This window comes from Balaenoptera physalus, assembly GCF_965194825.1.
Source record: "Balaenoptera physalus genome assembly, chromosome: 13".
NCBI lineage: Eukaryota > Metazoa > Chordata > Mammalia > Artiodactyla > Balaenopteridae > Balaenoptera > Balaenoptera physalus.
In genome coordinates this window covers 47,602,668-47,623,230 of record NC_138892.1, presented here as the reverse complement: position 1 = coordinate 47,623,230, position 20,563 = coordinate 47,602,668, and the positions used below count along the sequence as shown (strand labels likewise).

Sequence of the window (20,563 nt, the reverse complement as noted above, 5' to 3'; positions counted from 1 at the left end):
TTGAGAAAATGTTAAATCCTACTGATTGCTGGAAAATTGGTTCAACCACTCAGAAAAATAATCAAACATATCAATAGTATGTGTAACTGAAGTTGTGCATACCTGACAACCACTGTGACAATCAAGTGAAGTGACAACAAGTTCACTTCAAGGAGTTTACCCTAAAAAAACTGTAACACATATTCAAGGAAATATATATGAGGATTTTCACTGCAGAACTGTTTGTAGTAGTGAAAAAGTAGAAACAATCTAATTGAATTTATTAGGATATTGGATGGGGTACTTTATTTATTTTCCTTTTAAAGAGACAGCCTTTATTTTAAGGATTTTTACATTGAAGACTTCAAAAAGTGGTAGGTTTTTAGAACTTATTGACCTGTATTTAAAAGGAACTGTTGACAGAGTTCCACCGGAAATAATCTGAACAAGCGGGAAAATACAGTTAATACTACTGAAACCTACTAAAATAATTCCAGGACATATGGTTTATCCAACATAATGATACCTCTAAATACTGCCATTGATATGAAACTGACTGCTTCTTACTTTTCTAAACACACAGTGGTATAATTAACAATATTCAATCACTTCTGTTCTTTCCTGAATATATAAAAATTAAAATACCAATTAAAAAACTAATATATTCTTCTCTTTAAATGTTTCTTACAGATACAATTTCAATACTTTCATTCAATAGTGGTGTGGTTTAAGAGATTTTTCATTCACCAGTCAAACAGTCCACCCAAAGGGAACTGATAGTCTGTAGGTTCATAGTGCAAATAAAGAGTTTGGGAATGCAGCAACTGACTTTTCTAAAATACAAAACGGATAAAATTCTTAGAAGATACATTCAGTAAGCTCTACTAAGTAGCTGGCCACAAAACTAGAACATGTGATAATCTTCCTGGTGAATTCAGTGGGACTCCAGATGTTTCCAAACTCAACTTGAACTCTCATCTTCAGCTTTGTGTTTTGCTTTTCCAGTTTCACTAATGAAAGAAACATGATTCAAATCCCTGAAGTATTCATTATAGTCAAGGGCATATCCTACAACAAACTTGTCTGGAATTTCAAGTCTAACAAAGTCTGGTCTATATCCAGCACTTCGAGGGGTTCTTTTCACCAGCAAGCTTGCAACCTTGACCATCTTTGGATTATGCTGCTTGACCAAGGAAAGCAAGGTTTGCATTGTTTTGCCAGTGTCAATTTTATCTTCAACAATCAAGACATTCTTTCCAGTTAAAGTTGAGGGATCATCTCCACCAATTACTTTTATGTCACCTGTTGACTGGTCATTACAGTAGCTCTTCAGTCTGATAAAATCTACAGTCATAGGTATAGATCTATCACTATTTCTGCTCAGTGCTTTGATGTAATCCAACAGGTCAGCAAAGAATTTATAGCCCCCCCTTGAGCACACAGAGCACCACGATGTGATGGCCTTCCATCTCCTTCATCACATCTTGAGCCAGCCATTTGGTCCTGTCCATAATTAGTCCATGAGGAATAAACATCTTTTCCAAATCCTCAGCATAATGATTAGGTCTACAACATAAATCTAGGTCATAACCTGGTGCATCATCACTAATCATGAAGCTGGGGCTGCGAGTCACCATAACGGAGCCAGCTGGCGCAGGCTGACGGCAGTCTGCTATTTTTTTAAATTAATTTTTATTGGAGTATAGTTGATTTACAATGTTGTGTGAGTTTCTGCTGTACAGCAAAGGGTGGGCTACTTTAATAGGAACCTCATAACAGTAACCTAAACAAAGGAACTACTAGATTTTTTTCTTTTGTAAATGTATGAGCTTGTAAGCAGTCTGTGGGGCTGTGCCATTCTGATCTGGAAGGTCATTCAAACACCCAGTTTCTTACTGTCTTCTTGCTTTACCATCCCTTAACATGGTTTTCCTAACTTCATCATGTCTGTCTGCCTTTTAGGCAGTGAGAACAGTGAAAGAGAAAAATAAAAGGCAGGCAGCTTCCTTTAAAATATATATATATATTTCAAATATTGTAATATTTGCCCTTTTAACGTGTACAGGTTTTTGGTGTATTCACAAAGTTGTGCAACCATCATTGCTAATTCCAGAATATTTCCATTCCTCCCAAAAGAAATCTCATGCACATTACTACACACTCCCAATTCCTCCAGCTTGGTCATGGTATATAATCCTTTTTATATGTTCCAAGATTTGGTTTGCTAGCACTTTGTTGAAGATTTTTGCATCTGTATTCATAAGGTATATTGTTGTATAGTTTCCTTTTGATATCTTTGTCTGCTTTTGGTATCATAGTAACAGAATGAGCTGGGATGTATTACCTCCTCTTCATTTTTTGGCAGAAGAGTTCATGATTTTGCACCATGGTCAAGTGGGATTTATTTTAGGAATGCAAGGTTGGTTAAACATAATAAAATCAATGTAATACAACATATTAATAGAATAAATGACAAAAATCACATGCATGTATATGCAGGAAAAACGTTTGACAAAATCCTTCCTTGACTTAAAAAATCAACAAACTAGGGATAGAAGGGAACTTCGTCAACCTGATAAAGGGAAACTATGAAAAACCCACGACTAATGATGAGAGACTTATGATGAGAGATCATAATGATGAGAGACTGAAAGTTTTCCCCCTAAGATCAGGAACAAGACAAGGATGTCCATACCTGCCACTCGCGTTCGACATTGTACTGTAGGTTTTAGTCAGGACAGTTAGGCAAGAAAAAGAAACAAAAGACAGCCAGATTGGAAAGGAAGAAATAGAAGTATCTCTATTCACAAATCACATGATCTTGTATATAGAAACTCCTGGAGAATCCCCTAAAAAAAAAAAAAAAAGCTACTGGACCTAGTAAATTCAGCAAGATTGCAGGATACAAAGTCAGTATACAAAACTCAATTATATTTTTGTACACTAGCAATGAACAATCCACAAGTAAAATTAAGAACACAATTCTATTTACAGTAGCATCAAAATAATCAAATACTTAGGAATACATTTGAAAAATTTAACAAAAGAATGTAAGACTTGTACCCTGAAAACTACAAAACACTATTGAAAGAAATTAAAGAAAAACTAAATAAAGATATCCTTTGTTCAGAGATTGGAAGACTGAATATTGTAATGATGGCAACACTCCCCAAATTGATCTATAGATTCATTACAATTCCTATCAAAAACTCAGCTGGATTTTCTTTGTCAGAAATTGACCAGCTAATCCTGAAATTCAGATGAAAGTGCAAGGGACCCAGGATAACCAAAACAATCTTGAGAAAGGAGAACAAAATTGGAAGACTCACACTTTCCAATTTTAAAACTTACTAGAAAGCTATAGTAATCAAGACTGTGTGGTACTGGCATAAGGAATAGATTCCAAATCTATGGAATAGAGTTGAGAGTCCAGAAATAAATGTATACATTTATAAGTAATTGATTTTGACAAGGGTGTCAAGAGCATTCAACAGAAAAAAAAAGTCTTTTTAACCAATGGTGCTGGAACAACTGTTTATACACATGCAAAGGAGTGAAGTTGGACTTCTACTTCACACCATATACAAAAATTAATTCAAATTGATGAGAGACCTAAATATAAGAGCTAAAACTATAAAGCTCTTAGAAGAGAGCATAGGTGTAAATCTTTATGCCTTTGAATTAGGCACAGTTTCTTAACATGACACAAAAAGCACAAGCAATCAAAGGAAAAATAGATAATTGGACATAATCAAAATTTTAAAACATTTGTGCTTTGAAGAATACCATCAAGAAAGTGAAAAGACAAACATAGATATTGTTGGTAAGAATGTAAAAGATTTGCAGCTGCTTTGGAAAACAGTTGACTGTTCCTCAGAAAGTTAAACACAATTACCTATGACCCAGCAACTCCATTCCTAGGTATATACCCAAAAGAAATGAAAACACATGTCCACACAAAAACTTGTACATGACTATTTGTAGTAGCATTATTCATAATAGCCAAAATGTGGAAATAAATCAAATGTCCATCAACTGGCGAATGGACAAATAAAATGTGCTATATCCATGCAAGGAATTTTATTTGGCTATAAAAAGGAATGAAGTGTTGATATGCTACAACACGATTGAAAACGTGCTAAGTGTGAGAAGTCAGCCACAGAAGATCACGTATTATACAATTCCATTTACATGAAATGTCTAGAGTAGGGAAATCTATAGGATGATTGGGAATGATAGCTAAAGCGTACGTATATGGTGTTTTCTTGGGGTGATAAAAACATTCTAAAATTGATTGTGGCAGTGGTACACCTCTGTGAATCCACTTAAAAACATTGAATTATACACTTTAGAGGGGTGAATTGAATGGCATGTCAGTTATATTTCAGTAAATCTCTTACCAAAAAATAATGTTGATGGGAGATTTACTTTGCAAATTTGGCATTTCAAATAACTTGTAAAGAGGTTAAAACTTCCCTACTATTTGGAAAAATATGCACTTTAAAATATTAATTTTCCAAATAAAATTTATTTGCAAAATACTCAAAAATTATTTAGAAAATATTTAGTTAAAATAAAATTATAATTTTGATGGAATACATTTTTAATGTACAAAAATAAACTATGAAAGTACTAAAAATATAGATGAATATTTACATAATTTGGGAAGTGGGCAAAGCCTTTCTAAGGCTAACAAGAGCAAAAATCGTAAAAGAATACACTCATTTATTTAATGACATAGTAAGAAAAAACTTAACATATATTTTTTTAAAAACATTAAAATTGAAAGAAAAATGACAAATTTGGGAGAATAATTGCACCATGGTAGAGCAATAATTCAAAACTCATTATATGAAGCTGTCTTAGCAATAAATGATCATCCCTTCAGTATAAGACTAGGTGTGATGGTTAACTTTCTGTGTCAATTTGACTGGAGCTAAGGGATGCCCAGATAGCTGGTAAAACATTATTTCTGTAATGAGAGAAATCCCAGAAATGTTACTTTAAAATAAATGCTCTGTGGAGCACACAGGGAACGACTAGAGAATACAACTGAGAGGATCAGTGTGTTGAAGATGAAGCTACCTACTTGAGAAAACCATAGAGCGTTGTATACCCACCTCACCCATACCAATTTACGTTGCCACAATATTGAAGGAATGGAAAGCCTCTTCTACGGTTCGTGTTCCAGGGACCATCTTAGGTTTCACTAATTGTGTTCAGGGCAGAGCTGCACACATAGCAGACCTTTAGAAGCTGCCTGGTATAGTGGGAAAGGCTGCGGTGTTGAAATCGAGATACCTACACCTGAATCTAGGTGTGCACCTCTGGGCCAATCATTCAACCTTTTTTTTTAAACAATCCCTCAATTTTCTTTTTCTTTTTTTTTAAAATTTATTTATTTTATTTTTGGCTGCATTGGGTCTTCGTTGCTGCAAGCGGGCTTTCTCTAGTTGCAGCGAGCAGGGGCTACTCTTCACTGCGGTGCGCAGGCTTCTCATTGCGGTGGCTTCTCTTGTTGTGGAGCACGGGCTCTAGGCGCACGGGCTTCAGTAGTTGTGGCACGCGGGCTCAGTAGTTGTGGCTCGCGGGCTCTAGAGCACAGGCTCAGTAGTTGTGCGTGGGCTTAGTTGCTCTGCGGCATGTGGGATCTTCCTGGACCAGGGCTCAAACCCGTGTCTCCTGCATTGGCAGGCAGATTCCCAACCACTGCGCCACCAGGGAAGCCCCCAATCACTCAACCTCTTGATCCTCAGTTTCTTCACAGACTGAGGATTATTGATAATATAGGTTATAGATAATATATGGATAAATATGATCCAAGAAGGTATAATTGATTAATACTTGTGGAATAAATAAACCTTGGCATTTGCATTTGTAAATAATTACTGAGGCATCAAGTAGGGAAAATTTCACAGACAAGGCAAGAGTTTAGGGACTTTGTCACAAACTTTGTAATATCGAGACAACAGCTTAGTTTCTGGTATCTCAATATTTCCAACTCTCCATTCCTTAATCTTCATAGCTGGTAGGAAAATATCTACTTGTACAAATCTTCTACAGGTTGCATTATTTTAAAATATCTGTAGAATCATTAATTCAACAGATGTTTATGGAGGACCTGCATGTGGCAGGCACTATTCTAGGTTCTGGGGATGCAGTGGTAAAAGAAATCCCTGCTGGGTTGGAGCTTACTTTCTGTGCAGTTGTCGGAGGGCTTTACACAGTACTGGGGGCGGGGGGGTGCGTGTGTGTGAGCATGTGCATGCACTTACTGCTTAGTTCCGAGGTGGCATCCACCTCCTCCATCCGTTGAGCTTTGTTTCTCCCATGCCCATGTGAAGTACTGAATGTCTGTTTTCTTCTGGTTGATGTCAAGCACCTTGCCCTTCAGTGTTTTTCAACAGATACTTATTTGATTTTGCAGAGCCGCTAGGTGGAAAATTAACAACACAAATTTATGGCATTAAAATTTTGCAGAGCTTCAAAATTTCCATTGGAGGGAGTTCCCTGGTGGCCTAGTGGTTAGGATTCTGGACTTTTGCTGCCATGGCCCTGGTTCAATCCCCGGTCAGGGAGCTGAGATTGAGATCCCACAAGCCGAGCAGCACGGCAAAAAAATTTAAAAAATAATTTCCCATTGGAGATTTATTGAGCATGTTCAGGGAATGCAGAATTTTTTTTCAGAAAGATAAGTTCAGATATGAATACTCAGAAAGTTTAGTTACCAAAGCAATGCTCTCCAAAAATACAAAATTAGAAACAAGAATGAGGGAATAACCGTAAATATAGGAAAAGTTAAAATAATTTCAAGTGAATACTTTGATCAAATACAATGCCAGTAAATTTGAAACCATAGGATGATATGGTAATTCTCTAGGATAATACAAACTTCCAAACTAAAACAATCTAATAGTGATTAAAAAAAAAAAAGTAGGGGCTTCCCTGGTGGCGCAGTGGTTGAGAATCTGCCTGCCAATGCAGGGGACATGGGTTCGAGCCCTGGTCTGGGAAGATCCCACATGCCGCGGAGCAACTAGGCCCGTGAGCCACAACTACTGAGCCTGCGCGTCTGGAGCCTGTGCTCCGCAACAAGAGAGGCCGCGATAGTGAGAGGCCCGCGCACCGCGATGAAGAGTGGCCCCCGCTTGCCACAACTAGACAAAGCCCTAGCACAGAAACGAAGACCCAACACAGCCAAAACTAAATAAATAAATTAATTAATTAAAAAAAAAAAAAAGTAGACAAATTACCATAGAGGAAATGGAGAAAGTTCTCAATAGAACTACTATTGGGACTCCTCTGTCCCAATCCCTTTTGGCATCCAGAAACAACCGTATTTAACTATTTTTGTTTTCTGTTTTTCCTAGTATTTACCTCCATGTTTCTAAACAGTAAGCTCTGTGATGTATATATTTTATTTTTTTGTTTTTTGTTTTTATTGGAGTATAGTTGCTTTACACTGCTGTGTCAGTTTGATATATATATTTTAGACACAATTGCCTGCCTGTGGTTGAATCTGAGGATTTAGCTTTCTTACACCATCCCATTCCATCTCATTTTTCCTCCCTTCATCCTTTAAAAATCATAATTTTTGGCTAAATTAGCACTGAGTGCTTAACTTATTTTAACTATGTATTGTTCGTTTTTATTGCAACTTTTATGTTCTTTGAGTGATAATCATCCCCTTATAATATTTTCTTACTTCCTTGTATACCTTTCTCTTACTTTAACAAAATTCTCCCAAAGAATTGTAAAACTCCTTTGCACACTGTTTTTCATATACTTATTCATAACACGTAACTGTTTCATTCTACTATTTTCTCTTTTAAAAAAAACTTTCCTGGCATAACTTTTCTGAACTCCTTCAGCCTACTGCCCCAAACCGAACTTTCAGCTTAGGTTGCACCTTAGGCCTGCTCTGTCTCTGCTCTGTTAGGTACTCAGTTTCCTTGACCCCATGCCTTCCTCTTTATACCTTTGCTTTGGTGGAGTACATCCTCAAGTAGCTTCCTGAGAAAGGGTGCATGGGAAGTATACCTTTTGGATCTTATGTATTGTTCAGAGTTCTGTTTCTGAGGCTTTAACATACTCTAATCTGTTTACTCAAAGTGCAATTTATTATTTGTTATCTAGTGCCCATAAATCAGTGTAGGTCTAAACCTTCAACATCATGCCTTTCAAGAGAAATAAGCAATCAGAAGTTCTGCTCAAAGTTATGCTCAAACTGAGCTCAAATTTTTTCATCCATCGAAACTGGTCATAGGCTTCAAGTACTCCCTAGCACACTGCAGAGTACTCCTGGAGGTATGTATGTCTTGGTATGAGAAAAACAAGCCCACATTAACAACTGCACATTAGGACAAGTTGGGGAAAGCCGCAGTACAAAAGAGAAGGTGCATTGGGAATGCGAGCCATTTTCTTGTGAATCTTATTTGCCTGCAGGACCTGCTTTAGCCCTGAAAACCCCACCTATATGTCTCAGCGGGTCAAATAGCCCAGTATACAATGGATAACATGCTGACTGGGTGTCCCATGTTCAGGCATTCAGTAACAAGCCAAGGGTTTCTCAAAAGGAGGATAGTGATTTGTCAAAGAAAGCATGAGTTTGATTTATGCTATCAGAGCTCTCTACAGGCTCCATCTATCCCTCCAATCTGAAACAGACCCCTTGGATACCGTTGGAGGCCCTGGGCCACAGAAGTCAATCAAGAGAGCTTTCTGTAGCCTGGAGTGCCTGGAGCGGGTTCTCCTGCTCTGGCTGCCACTGAAAGCTGGCAGGTAAATGGGTTACTCAGTAAGGGGTCAGAGGAACAATCCCAAATGTGGGTAAATGTTTCCTCCAAAGTATAAAGGATCCATCAAGCATTGTGCCTCTTTTTTAGTTTTAAGGAATGAAAGGTACAGCAATCTGTCTTTCACTTTGAAGGGGATATCCAGAAATTCCCTGTGCCACGAGACCCCCAGAAGCATCACTGAAATAACAGGCTGCTGCATTTCCCACCCTCTGGCACACCTGTACTTTACCAAGGAATCTAAGGCAGTTTGTACTCCCTGATTTCTGATCAGCATGATCTCATCAATGTACAGACAGTATGATGTTCTGTGGGAGGGCGACGGGTCAAGGTCCCTGCACACTAGAGCATGACGTCCAGAGAGAGTTGAGGTAGACCTGAGTAAGACAGTAGAGTCTACACTGTCTCTGCCAGATAAAAGCAAACTCTCTCTGGTGCTCTCTGTCAAGGATGGAGAAGATAGCATTTGCCAGGTCAGTCACCATAGAATAGGCTCTGGAGGTAAGTTTAATTGCTCCAATAAAGAGACTGTATCTGAAACAGCAACTGAAAGTAGAGTTACCACTGATTCATTTAACAATAGAATAGAACAGTCATTCTCCAAGACTTGTATGTCTTCTTCAAGAGCCAAATAGGCAAGTTAAACATTAATGTGGTAGGAATCCCCACTCCTGTAATCTCTGTGACTTCCCTAGGGATGCAGTAGTGGTTTACTATTTGGGGAGGAAGGAGGTAGTTTCAGTCATCCACCATAATAGCCTTATCTCCATGGGTAAAGGAAGTCAAGGTAGAAATTACGACCAGTGTGAAGCATGTATATTGCATTTATACATTTAGAATATCAACCACAGGAGAGTTCATGGACTCACTGGACCCCTTTTTTTTTTTAAATTTATTTATTTAATGTATTTATTTTTGGCTGCGTTGGGACTTCATTGCTGCGTGTGGGCTTTCTCTAGTTGTGGTGAGCGGGGGCTACTCTTCGTTGCGGTGCGCGGGCTTCTCACTGCGGTGGCTTCTCTTGTTGCAGAGCACGGGCTCTAGACGTGCGGGCTTCAGTAGTTGTGGCACACAGGCTCAGTAGTTGTGGCTCATGGGCTCTGGAGCGCAGGCTCAGTAGTTGTGGCGCACAGGCTTAGTTGCTCCACGGCATGTGGGATCTTCCCGGACCAGAGATTGAACCTGTGTCCCCTGCATTGTCAGGCGGATTCTTAACCACTGCGCCACCAGGGAAGCCCCACTGGACCCACTGTGACATCAACTTAGGTCAAAACTCCATTTTCCCCGACCCCATGAGCTCACATTCTGAGCACAGTCATACTTAGTGTCCCCAGGGAGTAGGGTTAGCACAGAGCCAGTGGCCAATAATACTCTAAATGGCTGCCCTTTCCCCACTGCACAGCTACTCTTGTAAATGTTTGCATGTTCTCTTGGGAAAGGGTAGGAGAAGATTTTTAGTAGACATTACTTGAGGTGCTGCCACAGGTCTTTTTCAAGGATAAGCAGCCTCTCCTTCATTCAAGGAGCTTTAGGTCTGGGCACTGGGTAAGGAGTCCTGTCTTAACATCATGGTGACTCATTGGACTCCACTTCATCAAACCTCAGGTTTTTTCCGGTATGTAGATCAAGGAGAACCTTAAAGGTTTTCCACATTTTTAGTCCTATGGGTCCTATGATCTCTTAGTCACTGTCAAAAATTATCATTGATGGATGAAATCATTTTTATTATGCTCACAAATTCTGTGGGTCATAAGTACAGACAGGGCACAATGGGGACAGTTTATCTCTGCCCTATGATGTCTGAGGTCCTTGTAGAATACTCGAAGGCTGGAGGCTAGAATCATCTGAAGGCTCATTTACTCTCATATCAGAGAGTTGATGTTGGCTGTTGACTGTGGGGCCTTGGTTCCTCTCCACACAGGCCTTTCCATGTGATCTCTCTGCATGGGCTACTTTGGGCTTCCTTACAGCATAGTGTCAGAATTCCAAGGGCACGCATTCCGAAGAGAGAGATTCAAGCAGAAGCTATGTCCCCTTTTCTGATTTAGCCTTAGAAGTCACATAGCATCACATTCTCTGTAATCACAGGCTCATCCATGTTCTAGGGAAGGGAAACCCACACCCCTGAATAGAGGAGTGTCACTGTCACATTGTAAGAGCATGTAAAATAGGATGGATATTGGTGCAGCCATCTTTGGAAAATACATTCTGCCACAAATAGGAAGCATCAGTTTTTCATCACCCCCATCTATCAATCCTGGTTCTAGGGACTTATGGACAGGGCTTGTTGGTTTCATTCATGCAGAAATGATGTTGTAATATTTCATTAAAAATATATGTATATACACATATACACACATTATGAGCCTATCTGAAGGCATGCATGAGCATTTAAGATGTTTTGTTTTATTTCTGTGTTCTGTGTGGTCGTAAGAGGATTGGCCATCTCCTCGAGGATTTTAAATTATCATCATAAGCCATTGAACAAATTTTTACATGTACTGCCATGCTTAATAACTATTGAGCTTCTTCCAGATTAAAACCTCTAGTTTTGGTCTGACTTCTATTTAGATTCGACCTCTATTTTTGGCAAAGACGCTGTATTTTTATTTTCCAGCTCTAGAGCTGAACGAACTGTTTTCTCTTGAAAGTGGAATGTTGTTCCAAACTTTTCTCAGTTTTAATAATATCACCAACTTTAGCAGTCTACTTGAATCCAGAAGTTAAATGAATAATGTTACATTACAAAAGTGCAGATGTAATACCAACACATAGTAATACATTCTAACTAAAGGAGCGTTGGGGGTGGGTGGGAATACTCTGCTGGAGGTATTGAGCAGTTTTTCACAGGAGCATGCAAGGACAGAGGAACAACTCTGCATGAGTAGTAGTTCAGATAATCTGGGCATTTTCCAATGCCGTCTCCCATGCCACTCTCCTTCAAGCACATTAGATGATTCAGTCTTTCTGGAACATCCATCACATTCCATTTCTTCTTCTTGGACTGTCACCTTCCCAACCCATTCTCTGAGAAGCAAACTCCTGTTCAGCCTTAAAGACACAATCGTGTCACCTCTTTTGTGAAGCCTTCTCTTATTCCACCCCTCCCCTCCCGAAGCCAAAATGTTCGCTTCCTCTTTCGCAATCACAAAGCACTTCGTGCATATGCTACTATTACTGCACTACATGCTCCTGGGAGGGGAGGAAGAAGAGGGGTTGGGAGTAACATCTAATCTTTGTATCCTGTACTCAGCAATCGAGAATGCTTTATTGGGGCTTCCCTGGTGGCGCAGTGGTTAAGAATCCGCCTGCCAATGCAGGGGACGTGGGTTCGAGCCCTGGTCCGGGAAGATCCCACATGCCGTGGAGCAGCTAAGCCCGTGCGCCACAACTACTGAGCCTGCACTCTAGAGCCCACGAGCCACAACTACTGAGCCCACGTGACACAACTACTGAAGCCCGCACGCCTAGAGCCCGTGCTCCGCAACAAGAGAAGCCACCGCAATGAGAAGCCCGCGAACCGCAACGAAGAGTAGACCCTGCTCACCGCAACTAGAGAAAGCCCACAGACAGCAACAAAGACCCATTACACAGCCAAAAATAAATAAATAAATAAATGCAGGTTCCTAGTCCTACTGAATCAGTCTCAGGAGGGTGGGTCTTTTTGACACAGTCAGTGGTCTGTGGACCATACTTTGATGAACACTGTTCTGGGCTGGGCACCTCTCTGTACCTGCCCAGCCTGCTCTCTCTGAAGAGCTAATTTAGCATCTCCTATTCTTAGTTAGCCTTACTTTTCACATTTTCTAAGCCATGTATTTGACCTCCAAATTCTTCCATAAGAGTATTTCCATTTAGCTTTCAGATACGGGTGTACATTCTGGAACCACCTGCCCTAGAATTTTTTAGCCGACATATAATTTCATGTTTGTTCAGTTAACCTACATTCATAAGGAATGCATGTGTGTGTGTGCACACATGCATGTTTGCACACAATTAATGAAGTCATGAGGCATGTGAAATAGTGTGTGGTTTATAAATGATTCAGTTATACTTTTTATTCCACAGTGCTTTTCTTTTTTTTCTTTTTCTTTTTCTTTCTTTTTGGCTGTGCGGCTTGCAGGCTCTTAGTTCCCCAACCAGGGATTAAACCCGGGCCCCGGCTGTGAAAGTGCCAAATCCTAACCACTAGACCACCAGGGAACTCCCCTTTTTTCTTTTTCATTTTTAGTGCTTTTCTGATTATATGTTTATATTGTCAGAAATGTCATTAATATTATAAATCATAGCTGACACAGGGATGTCTTACAGGATATCAGAAAATGGAGGATTATGGTATAAAATATAATCAAACCTGTGTTCCAGTAGATAATGTTTTAAGAATTCATTTTCTAACCAATAATTTACTTTGGAAAGTATCGAATCCACTAAACCCATTCCAGTATTATATCTTTCAGTACTACCCTCCCTAACCAAGTCAAGTCAAGAAAGAAACTGGAACCAAAAAGTTTCTTCAATTCTCTTTCTTAGGTAATGCCTATCATAGAACCCGGCCCCCAGTGTTTAAATAGACCACGTGTCTTGTGCAATGGTTTTTTTAAATGACTCAGTAAAGGAAGAAAGTGAATTTTGCCTACTCTGCCAACATGATTGAAATGCAATCCTCAAGACACATCACAAAGAACCCACTCAAGAAGTATTCTATTAAAATGTAAATTCATTGTGGTAGGCTGAAAAAGAATACTGTTACAAATCTTGATAAACCCTAAAATGAGATAATGGAAAATAAGTGATAATACATACGTAATCAAATATTCCACATCAAGTGATGATAGTTTTTCCCTTAATAAACTCACTGGAAGTCTTTATGTTAATATACTCAGAATAGCCCACTGGATCCCATCAACTTCCTTCATGAATGCAAAAGTCAAATTTTCTTTCTAAAAGGTAGGCACTAAACAAATATATTTTTTCACATGCTTCTTTTTCTCCTGACTTTTTAAAGAAAGTGATTTCATGCAAGTTTAGGCAGCAAATGACACAGCCTCTAGTGAAGGTTATTTGGGCGATAATGATAGTAGAAGTTGGGAAATGCTGCCTTTGCAAATGAAAAAAAAGAAAGGTCAGAACTGTATGAAAAAGTTTCTCCAAGGGAGTGCTCATTGTCCTCCATGACCAAACACATTGTGTCTATAAATGCACCGAAGTGAAATTACATCGGTGGCACCAAAAACCAACCCTGAAGCCAAATTGAGACAGAAGGGAACAAGCAAGGACTTACAATGCATTTCTCTGGGAGTATATTGGAAAAACAAAGGTCTGCAACAGATGGCCTCAGCCCACCAGTCCTCAGGAAAACTACACCCATTCCATTCCCAAAGAAACGTTATACTATTTCTCCAAGAGAGGGGTGCAGAAGTCGGGACATCTCCCTTACCTCCAAATCAGGGGGCTCTAAAGAGAGAAAACTGGGACACCCTAAAGGGAGGTAGTGTGGTGCAATGGTTAAGAATCCTCTGCAGTTGGAATCCCAGCTATTCCATTTGCCATTGTAACCTAAGGAAAGTTTCTTAAACCCCTCTGTCCCTCAGTTTCCTCATCTGTAAAAAGGGGGTGATTATAATATTTGCTCATTTGAATTAAATGAGATTTGGATTAATGAGATGCTTGACATATAGTGAATAAATGTTAGCCACATGATGATAGTAATGATGATGATGATGATGATGATATGACATACATTGTTATTTTTGCCCCTCCCCCAAAGGAGAGAGATTCATGAAGGAGCATTTTGGTGCATGGAAAACCATCAGACTTGAACAACCTAGAAAGGAAGGTCTCTATTGACTGATTTTCGAATTCTTTTTTCTAGAACACTGCTTTGAATTCTCATTTATAGCTTTTTTTAAAAAAAATTCTAACAATCTACACTGATCCACTAAATAAAATTGAGAAGGAATCTAGGGAGAATCTGAGTTAGGCTTCACAGAAATTTTAAAGACCGACTAAATGGACAATCGTGGTATAACAAAATAAACAGTAATGATTTTTAAGAGCCTAAAGTTTAGCCTTTTAACAATTTTCCTTTCAAAACGATGTGAGCTTTAGAAGTTGCTGGAGTATTGTAAGCTCATTATTTAATCTATGATACTCTTTGGAAAGAATGCAGTCCATGGAAAAAATACTTGAATTTTGATCACAGGTTATTTTCCCCAACGTGAAAGAGTACTTTGCTTCCAAAAATCCATCCATACCAGCTCAAAGTTTCCTAAAGGCAGGAAACATTTCTTTTATCCCACATAAAATCACAACATACCTAATACAAAACTTTACAAACTCAGTGAAAGTTTTTGTTTGACTTTTTCAGAAACACGTAGGTGTGATTCTCCTGGTCAGATCATAGAGTGTCATTCAGTAGAGACGTTTCTTTTAAATCCATTTCTTCCTTCCACCCCCACCAAAACTGAATAGTAAAGAATTCAGGCTGAGTTAACTTGCAAAATTGTAAAATCTGCTTTAATTACATTTGGTTATTCGTTGTTATTCCCTAAAATGTCTAGTATACCTCTTGTGTTGAGTATGCCCATTGCAAAAAAGAGCTCTGATGAATTTTTTGGGTTTCATACCTCACGGCTTCTGCCTCCAAATCTAGAAATTTCTCCGTTCTACGAAGAGCACAGTCATTTGGTGCCTACTCTCACTTTACAAACTAGTTGACCATGATATAGAAAAAGAATTTTTAGCAGAAGGAAAGGAAATGTCCAGCACATTATAGGAAATAAACAATAGGAAAACCAGAGGCCCCTTATGAACATTTTCCTAATGCAAAATACAGGTCCCCAGGTAAAGACCTGCCACACTCGTCCTTCTTGCTGGCTGGAATGGTGGTTTCATCAAGCTTCCCAGCCATCTCCCCAGTGGGCAGGATCTCTTTTGGGAAAAACACTGCAATGGTGTTTGTAGTCCTGCCTTCTGCTGGGTCCTTTCTTGCTTGTATCTCCAAGAAGAGAATCATAGAGATGTAGAGATCGAAATTATTTTGGAGATTTAACAGATTAGAAAAAATGAAATCCAGAAAAAGAAAGTGATTTACTCAAGTCTAAACATGTAACAAAAAATAGGACTGGAGCCCTATCTAATGGTCTCCATTGCTTCTAAGCCCAACTATTGCTTTGAAGAACTCAGAATTCATAATTTCACAAAACTTTTTAGCTTTATACTATTGTTATTAGTAGAAGTGAAACTATATATGCAGAAGATAAATGTGCAGTGATTCAAGCATTGAGACGATATTTGCATGACATGTGAATTTGTTACATATAACAAAAATAAGCAAATTTACTAAAATTTAAAATGTTTATATATTTTTTTAAATGTTTAACCACTGTGAAAATAGCTTCATCATCTTGAATAAGATGTATCTAAGTGTGTTATTATTAATTAATTTTACCAACATTTTTGAAACTTCACTGTTATCAGGTATAGTCCTAAGTTTAAAGACAGAAGAGAAAAAAATAGCCCTTGTCCCAACTTGCCAACAAATTGGAGAGGCTGACATAAAACAGACAAGTATGATACTGTGTGATTCCATGTGGCAGATTTGGGAGCAAGTCTTTCTGTACGTCTGCATCCCAGGCTCAAGTGAGGATGAGGACAGGGCAGGGACCTCATGGAGAGCTTTATACATCGTACTAAAAAGTTTGTATTTTACCAGAAAATAGTGATAAGGCATTGACAAATTATATGCTATAAAATAATGCAACTCAAATTATACTCTAGAGCTAATGGATTTTTTCCTGCTCCTTAATACTGAACACCTTTGTAAAAACATCGGAGAGTAAAATGTGATGAATCACCAGACTCTAGTTCCAACTGTAGAGCTGACAGAAATCTCAGTATCCTCATCTGTAGGATGGGGATCAGTATAGGATTGTTGTAGGAAGTACAGGAAGTCAGGCCTGTTAAGCACTTATTACAGTGTCTTGCCTAGTAAACACTCAACAACTGTAAGCTGACATCATCTTCATCTTGATCATCATCATGATAAAAGACTGAAATGTAGAAAATGGATTAGAATGCTAAGGGTTAATTTTAACATCTAAGGTTAAGAGCAATTTTCTAATTCTGCTGAGTCTATATTGCTTAGAGTAATAAAGTCCCTTCTGAGAGAACTACTTTGTCAGAGACATGGCTAGAAAAGGGCATCAGTTAGCAAAATGCATTGATCATGTACTTTAGAGGAACTTTTCTGTTGATTTTGTTGTCCAAGAAAATGTAAGAAAAGAAAACTGGAGTTTCAGCAGTTGAGAGCAGTATCTGAGGAGAGCTGTGTGCTTGATTTGTTAGTTAAAAGTGGAAGAAGAAAATATCAAGGTTTATTAGAGATTGGGGATAAAAATTAAGTTTTGTGTTACCTCCCTTTGTTGATTGGCAGGCCCTCAAAGACAGAGTATAACGCTTTAAATTCACTACTAAATTGTAACTAATTGTTTATAAAGTATCTTTATACTGTAATGACTGAAAGTTATTTTTGGCTGTATTTTTGTTATCGGAATACTTTCTGTAATTGCGCCAAATTCAAAACTTGAAATATAGTTTTGGAATTTCAGTTTGGTTAAATTAAAAATTAAGTACGTCAGAATTAGATTTACCATCAGCATAATGCCATCTGTCTATTAAAAAGGACTATATTTCAATATTCTATAGAATAATAGGTTTACTTTCTGTGTTCTGTTTTGTTAGTGCTCCTATATCCCTCCCTGTAAGAGAGAAAATCAGAAGAACTTGGAAAGTGTCATGAATTGGCAACAGTACTGGAAAGATGAGATTGGTTCCCAGCCATTTACTTGCTATTTTAATCAATTTCAAAGGTAAGCCAATATTTACATGTGCATATTAAAGTTGTTTGTAGCCTCTGTAGTTTATTATATTAGTAAATCATAGAGTGGGCTCATTTGGCAAAACATACAACGTGGAGATAGTCTCAACTCTTTCTAACATGTAGTTAGGGAAGCCCCTTCTTATTCTACAGGTTGGGTGGCATGTAAAGACTCTGCCAGCCAAAAAAAAGAGAGAACCTGTATCATAGAGTCTACCCTCTGGATACACTAAGAAAGTGCCTTTAGGTAAGAACATTGTATACTAGGAATGTTCCCTGAGAATTATAGATCAATGCACACAAACTGAACAATGTGCAGATTTATCAGCATTTTGGGCTACATCAAATCTTATCTTTCTTTTTCCTTTCTGTTCTGACCAAGTATCCATAAAATGAGTTCACACCATTATAACTTTACTTGTCTTAGAGAGAACTCAAGTTATGCCATATAGCAATGAATACTTCAGTTCCCAACCAGATTAACCATAGTAATTTGTTCATCAAACATTTATTGCGTATTGAGTATTCCCAACTCCTTGCTGTACATCTCCACTTGGGTGTTCCAAAGTTAGGTCAGACTTTCTCTTCCTCCCATAGTTCCCTCTCTTAGTGAATGGCGCTATCGTCGCCTCGTTTACAGAGTCCAGAAACTTTGAGTAATTCTTAACTCATTTTCTCCTTTACACTCTATAACCTATATTCACCATCCTGTTGATTTTACCCCTATATTAACTCTTCTCTGCCTTCCCTCTGCCACTGTTTTAGTTCAGATTCATAGTATTTCTCAGCCCTATTAACACAATAGTCTTCTAACCAGTCCTTCTACCTCTGCCCTGCACCCACCTCCAAGACATTCTCCACGTTGCTGCCAAGGAGATCTTTCTAAAACATGAGTCTAATCAGGTTACTCCTCATAGTTTTCAGAGTAAAGTCCAAACATCTTGGCATGGCCTATGTATCGGGTATCTGTTGTTGTGTAACAAGCCACCCCAAATCTAGTGGCCTACTGCGACGGTGATTTACTATTTCTTAGATCCTGTGGGTTGGCTGGGAAGTTCATCTGCTGGTTCTTCACATGATGGCTGGTCTAGCTGCATGGTCCTCGATGGCATGGACCTTCCCTCACATGCCCAGCACTTGGTGCTGGCTCAGCTGAGGCACCTCCGTTCTCCACCTGGCATCTCATCTGCCAGCAGGCTAGATTGCCTTCCTTCCAATATGGCAGCCTCAGGACAGCGTATAAAGAGAGCCAGGCCTTAGCTCTGGAACTCACGTCACATCCCTTTTGATATGTTCTATTGGTCGAAGCAAGTCATGAAGCCAGCCAGATTCATGGGGTATTGAAATAGACTCTGCTTCTTGATAGAAGAAGTGGCAACGGTTTTGTGGCCATATTTAATCTAGTTCACAGCATACAGGCCTCCTCAAGTTCTCGCCCCAGACTCCCTCCTCTCCAGCTTCATCTCCATACTCATATTATTTGCAATAGCCATTCTGAACTATAGGAAGTTCCAAGAATATCTTATACTTTTATATCCATCCCTATTTATTTGCTTCTCCTGCTTCTTGACTGCCTTGCTGAAGACTCTCCTCTGATTATCACCTTCTCTGGACTGCTTTCCTTGATCTTCAAGTCTGGTTTATTTGTATATCAGTTAGGATACCATCTGCTGCAGGTCAACAGAAAACTGACTCAAAATAGCATAAACAATTAGGAAATTTATTATTTCACACATCCAAAAATGCACAGGTGGACCAATAGTAGGGTAGTTTGATACAATGACTTGACAGTGTCATCAAGAATGCTGCTCCTTTCTAGATCTCAGTTTTACGTTCCGGTGGCTCCCCTCATGGATACAGTATGGTTGCTGTGGTTCCAGATGTCACAGCCAGGCACAGCAGTGTCCAAAGGCAGAAAGAAACCTATCTCTACTGGTATATATTTCTTAAGATTAGGAAACCTTTTCCCAACTTCCCACAGCCAGCCTTCCCTCAGGTGTCCTTGCCTACACCTAAACCAATCACAAGAAAGACCAGTTAGAATCTACCTCTGAGATGGGGATAAGGCAATGTCTCCTAAATCATGTGGAGGAAGGTTGTACGGAAGGGGGCAGAATTTGTGGAACAACCAAAAGTGCCAGCTATAAGGTATATCTCCCATGTTGTGTATAGAGCTCTTTCTCAGAGGTTTGCAATCCTCACTATCGTAACTATACCAGAAGAGCTTTTAAAAAAACGCATCACAGACCAATTAAATTAGAATTTTTGGTGGTTGAACCTAGGCATTAGCATTCTTTCAAACTGATTAAAAAATTGGTTCCAGGGATTCTAATATACGACCAGGATCGAGAGCCACTGCTCTATCCTCTCACCTGTCACCCTCTACTGGAATTGTTTGTATGCCGATCTTCCCAACCAGACTGTCTACTGGTTAATGGTGTGGGCTATATCTTCTTTGGCTTTGGATCCGTAGCACTTCGCACAGTGCCTGGTTCTCAGTTTAAAAATGTTTGGTGAATGAATGTATCAATGAATGCAATGTGTCAGAATAATAAGGCAGGTTCTTTGCTTCCAAGGAATTAGACTTTATTGGGGGAAACAGATGCTTATGCAAATATAAGTATGACTTCATCAGCTAGAAATGAAAGGGAGGAAGACCTTGAAGATAGGGTGGCTGCGATAAAGAAACCAAGCTTGACAATGTAAGGTACATTAGGTAATAGGTTATGTAATAAGGAGTGGTGAATCTGTAAGCTGGAAAGGTAGCTTGGGGTTAGATTTCTAAAGGGTCAAAAATGCCAAACTAAGGAGATGGTCTTTGTCATATGGGCAATGAAAATTTGTGAAAAGTTTTTTGTTTTGTTTTTTTTTTTGAACCAAAGACTGACATGAGTAGATCTCTGATTTAGAA

General features: G+C 38.9%; 1 protein-coding gene and 1 pseudogene across 2 annotated transcripts in view; one reads left to right on the top strand and one right to left on the bottom strand.

The window, feature by feature from the left end:
• KCNMB4 (potassium calcium-activated channel subfamily M regulatory beta subunit 4) overlaps positions 1-20,563 on the top strand; it is a 68,929-nt gene that overhangs the window by 9,827 nt on the left and 38,539 nt on the right. The window contains exon 2 of the mRNA XM_082422866.1: positions 17,517-17,644. Coding sequence (XP_082278992.1) covers positions 17,517-17,644 — 128 coding nt within the window. The remainder of the gene's footprint in view (positions 1-17,516; positions 17,645-20,563) is intronic.
• Positions 292-6,910, bottom strand: LOC309642005 (hypoxanthine-guanine phosphoribosyltransferase pseudogene; annotated as a pseudogene). Its single transcript has one exon. The product of its transcript is annotated as a hypoxanthine-guanine phosphoribosyltransferase pseudogene (transcript).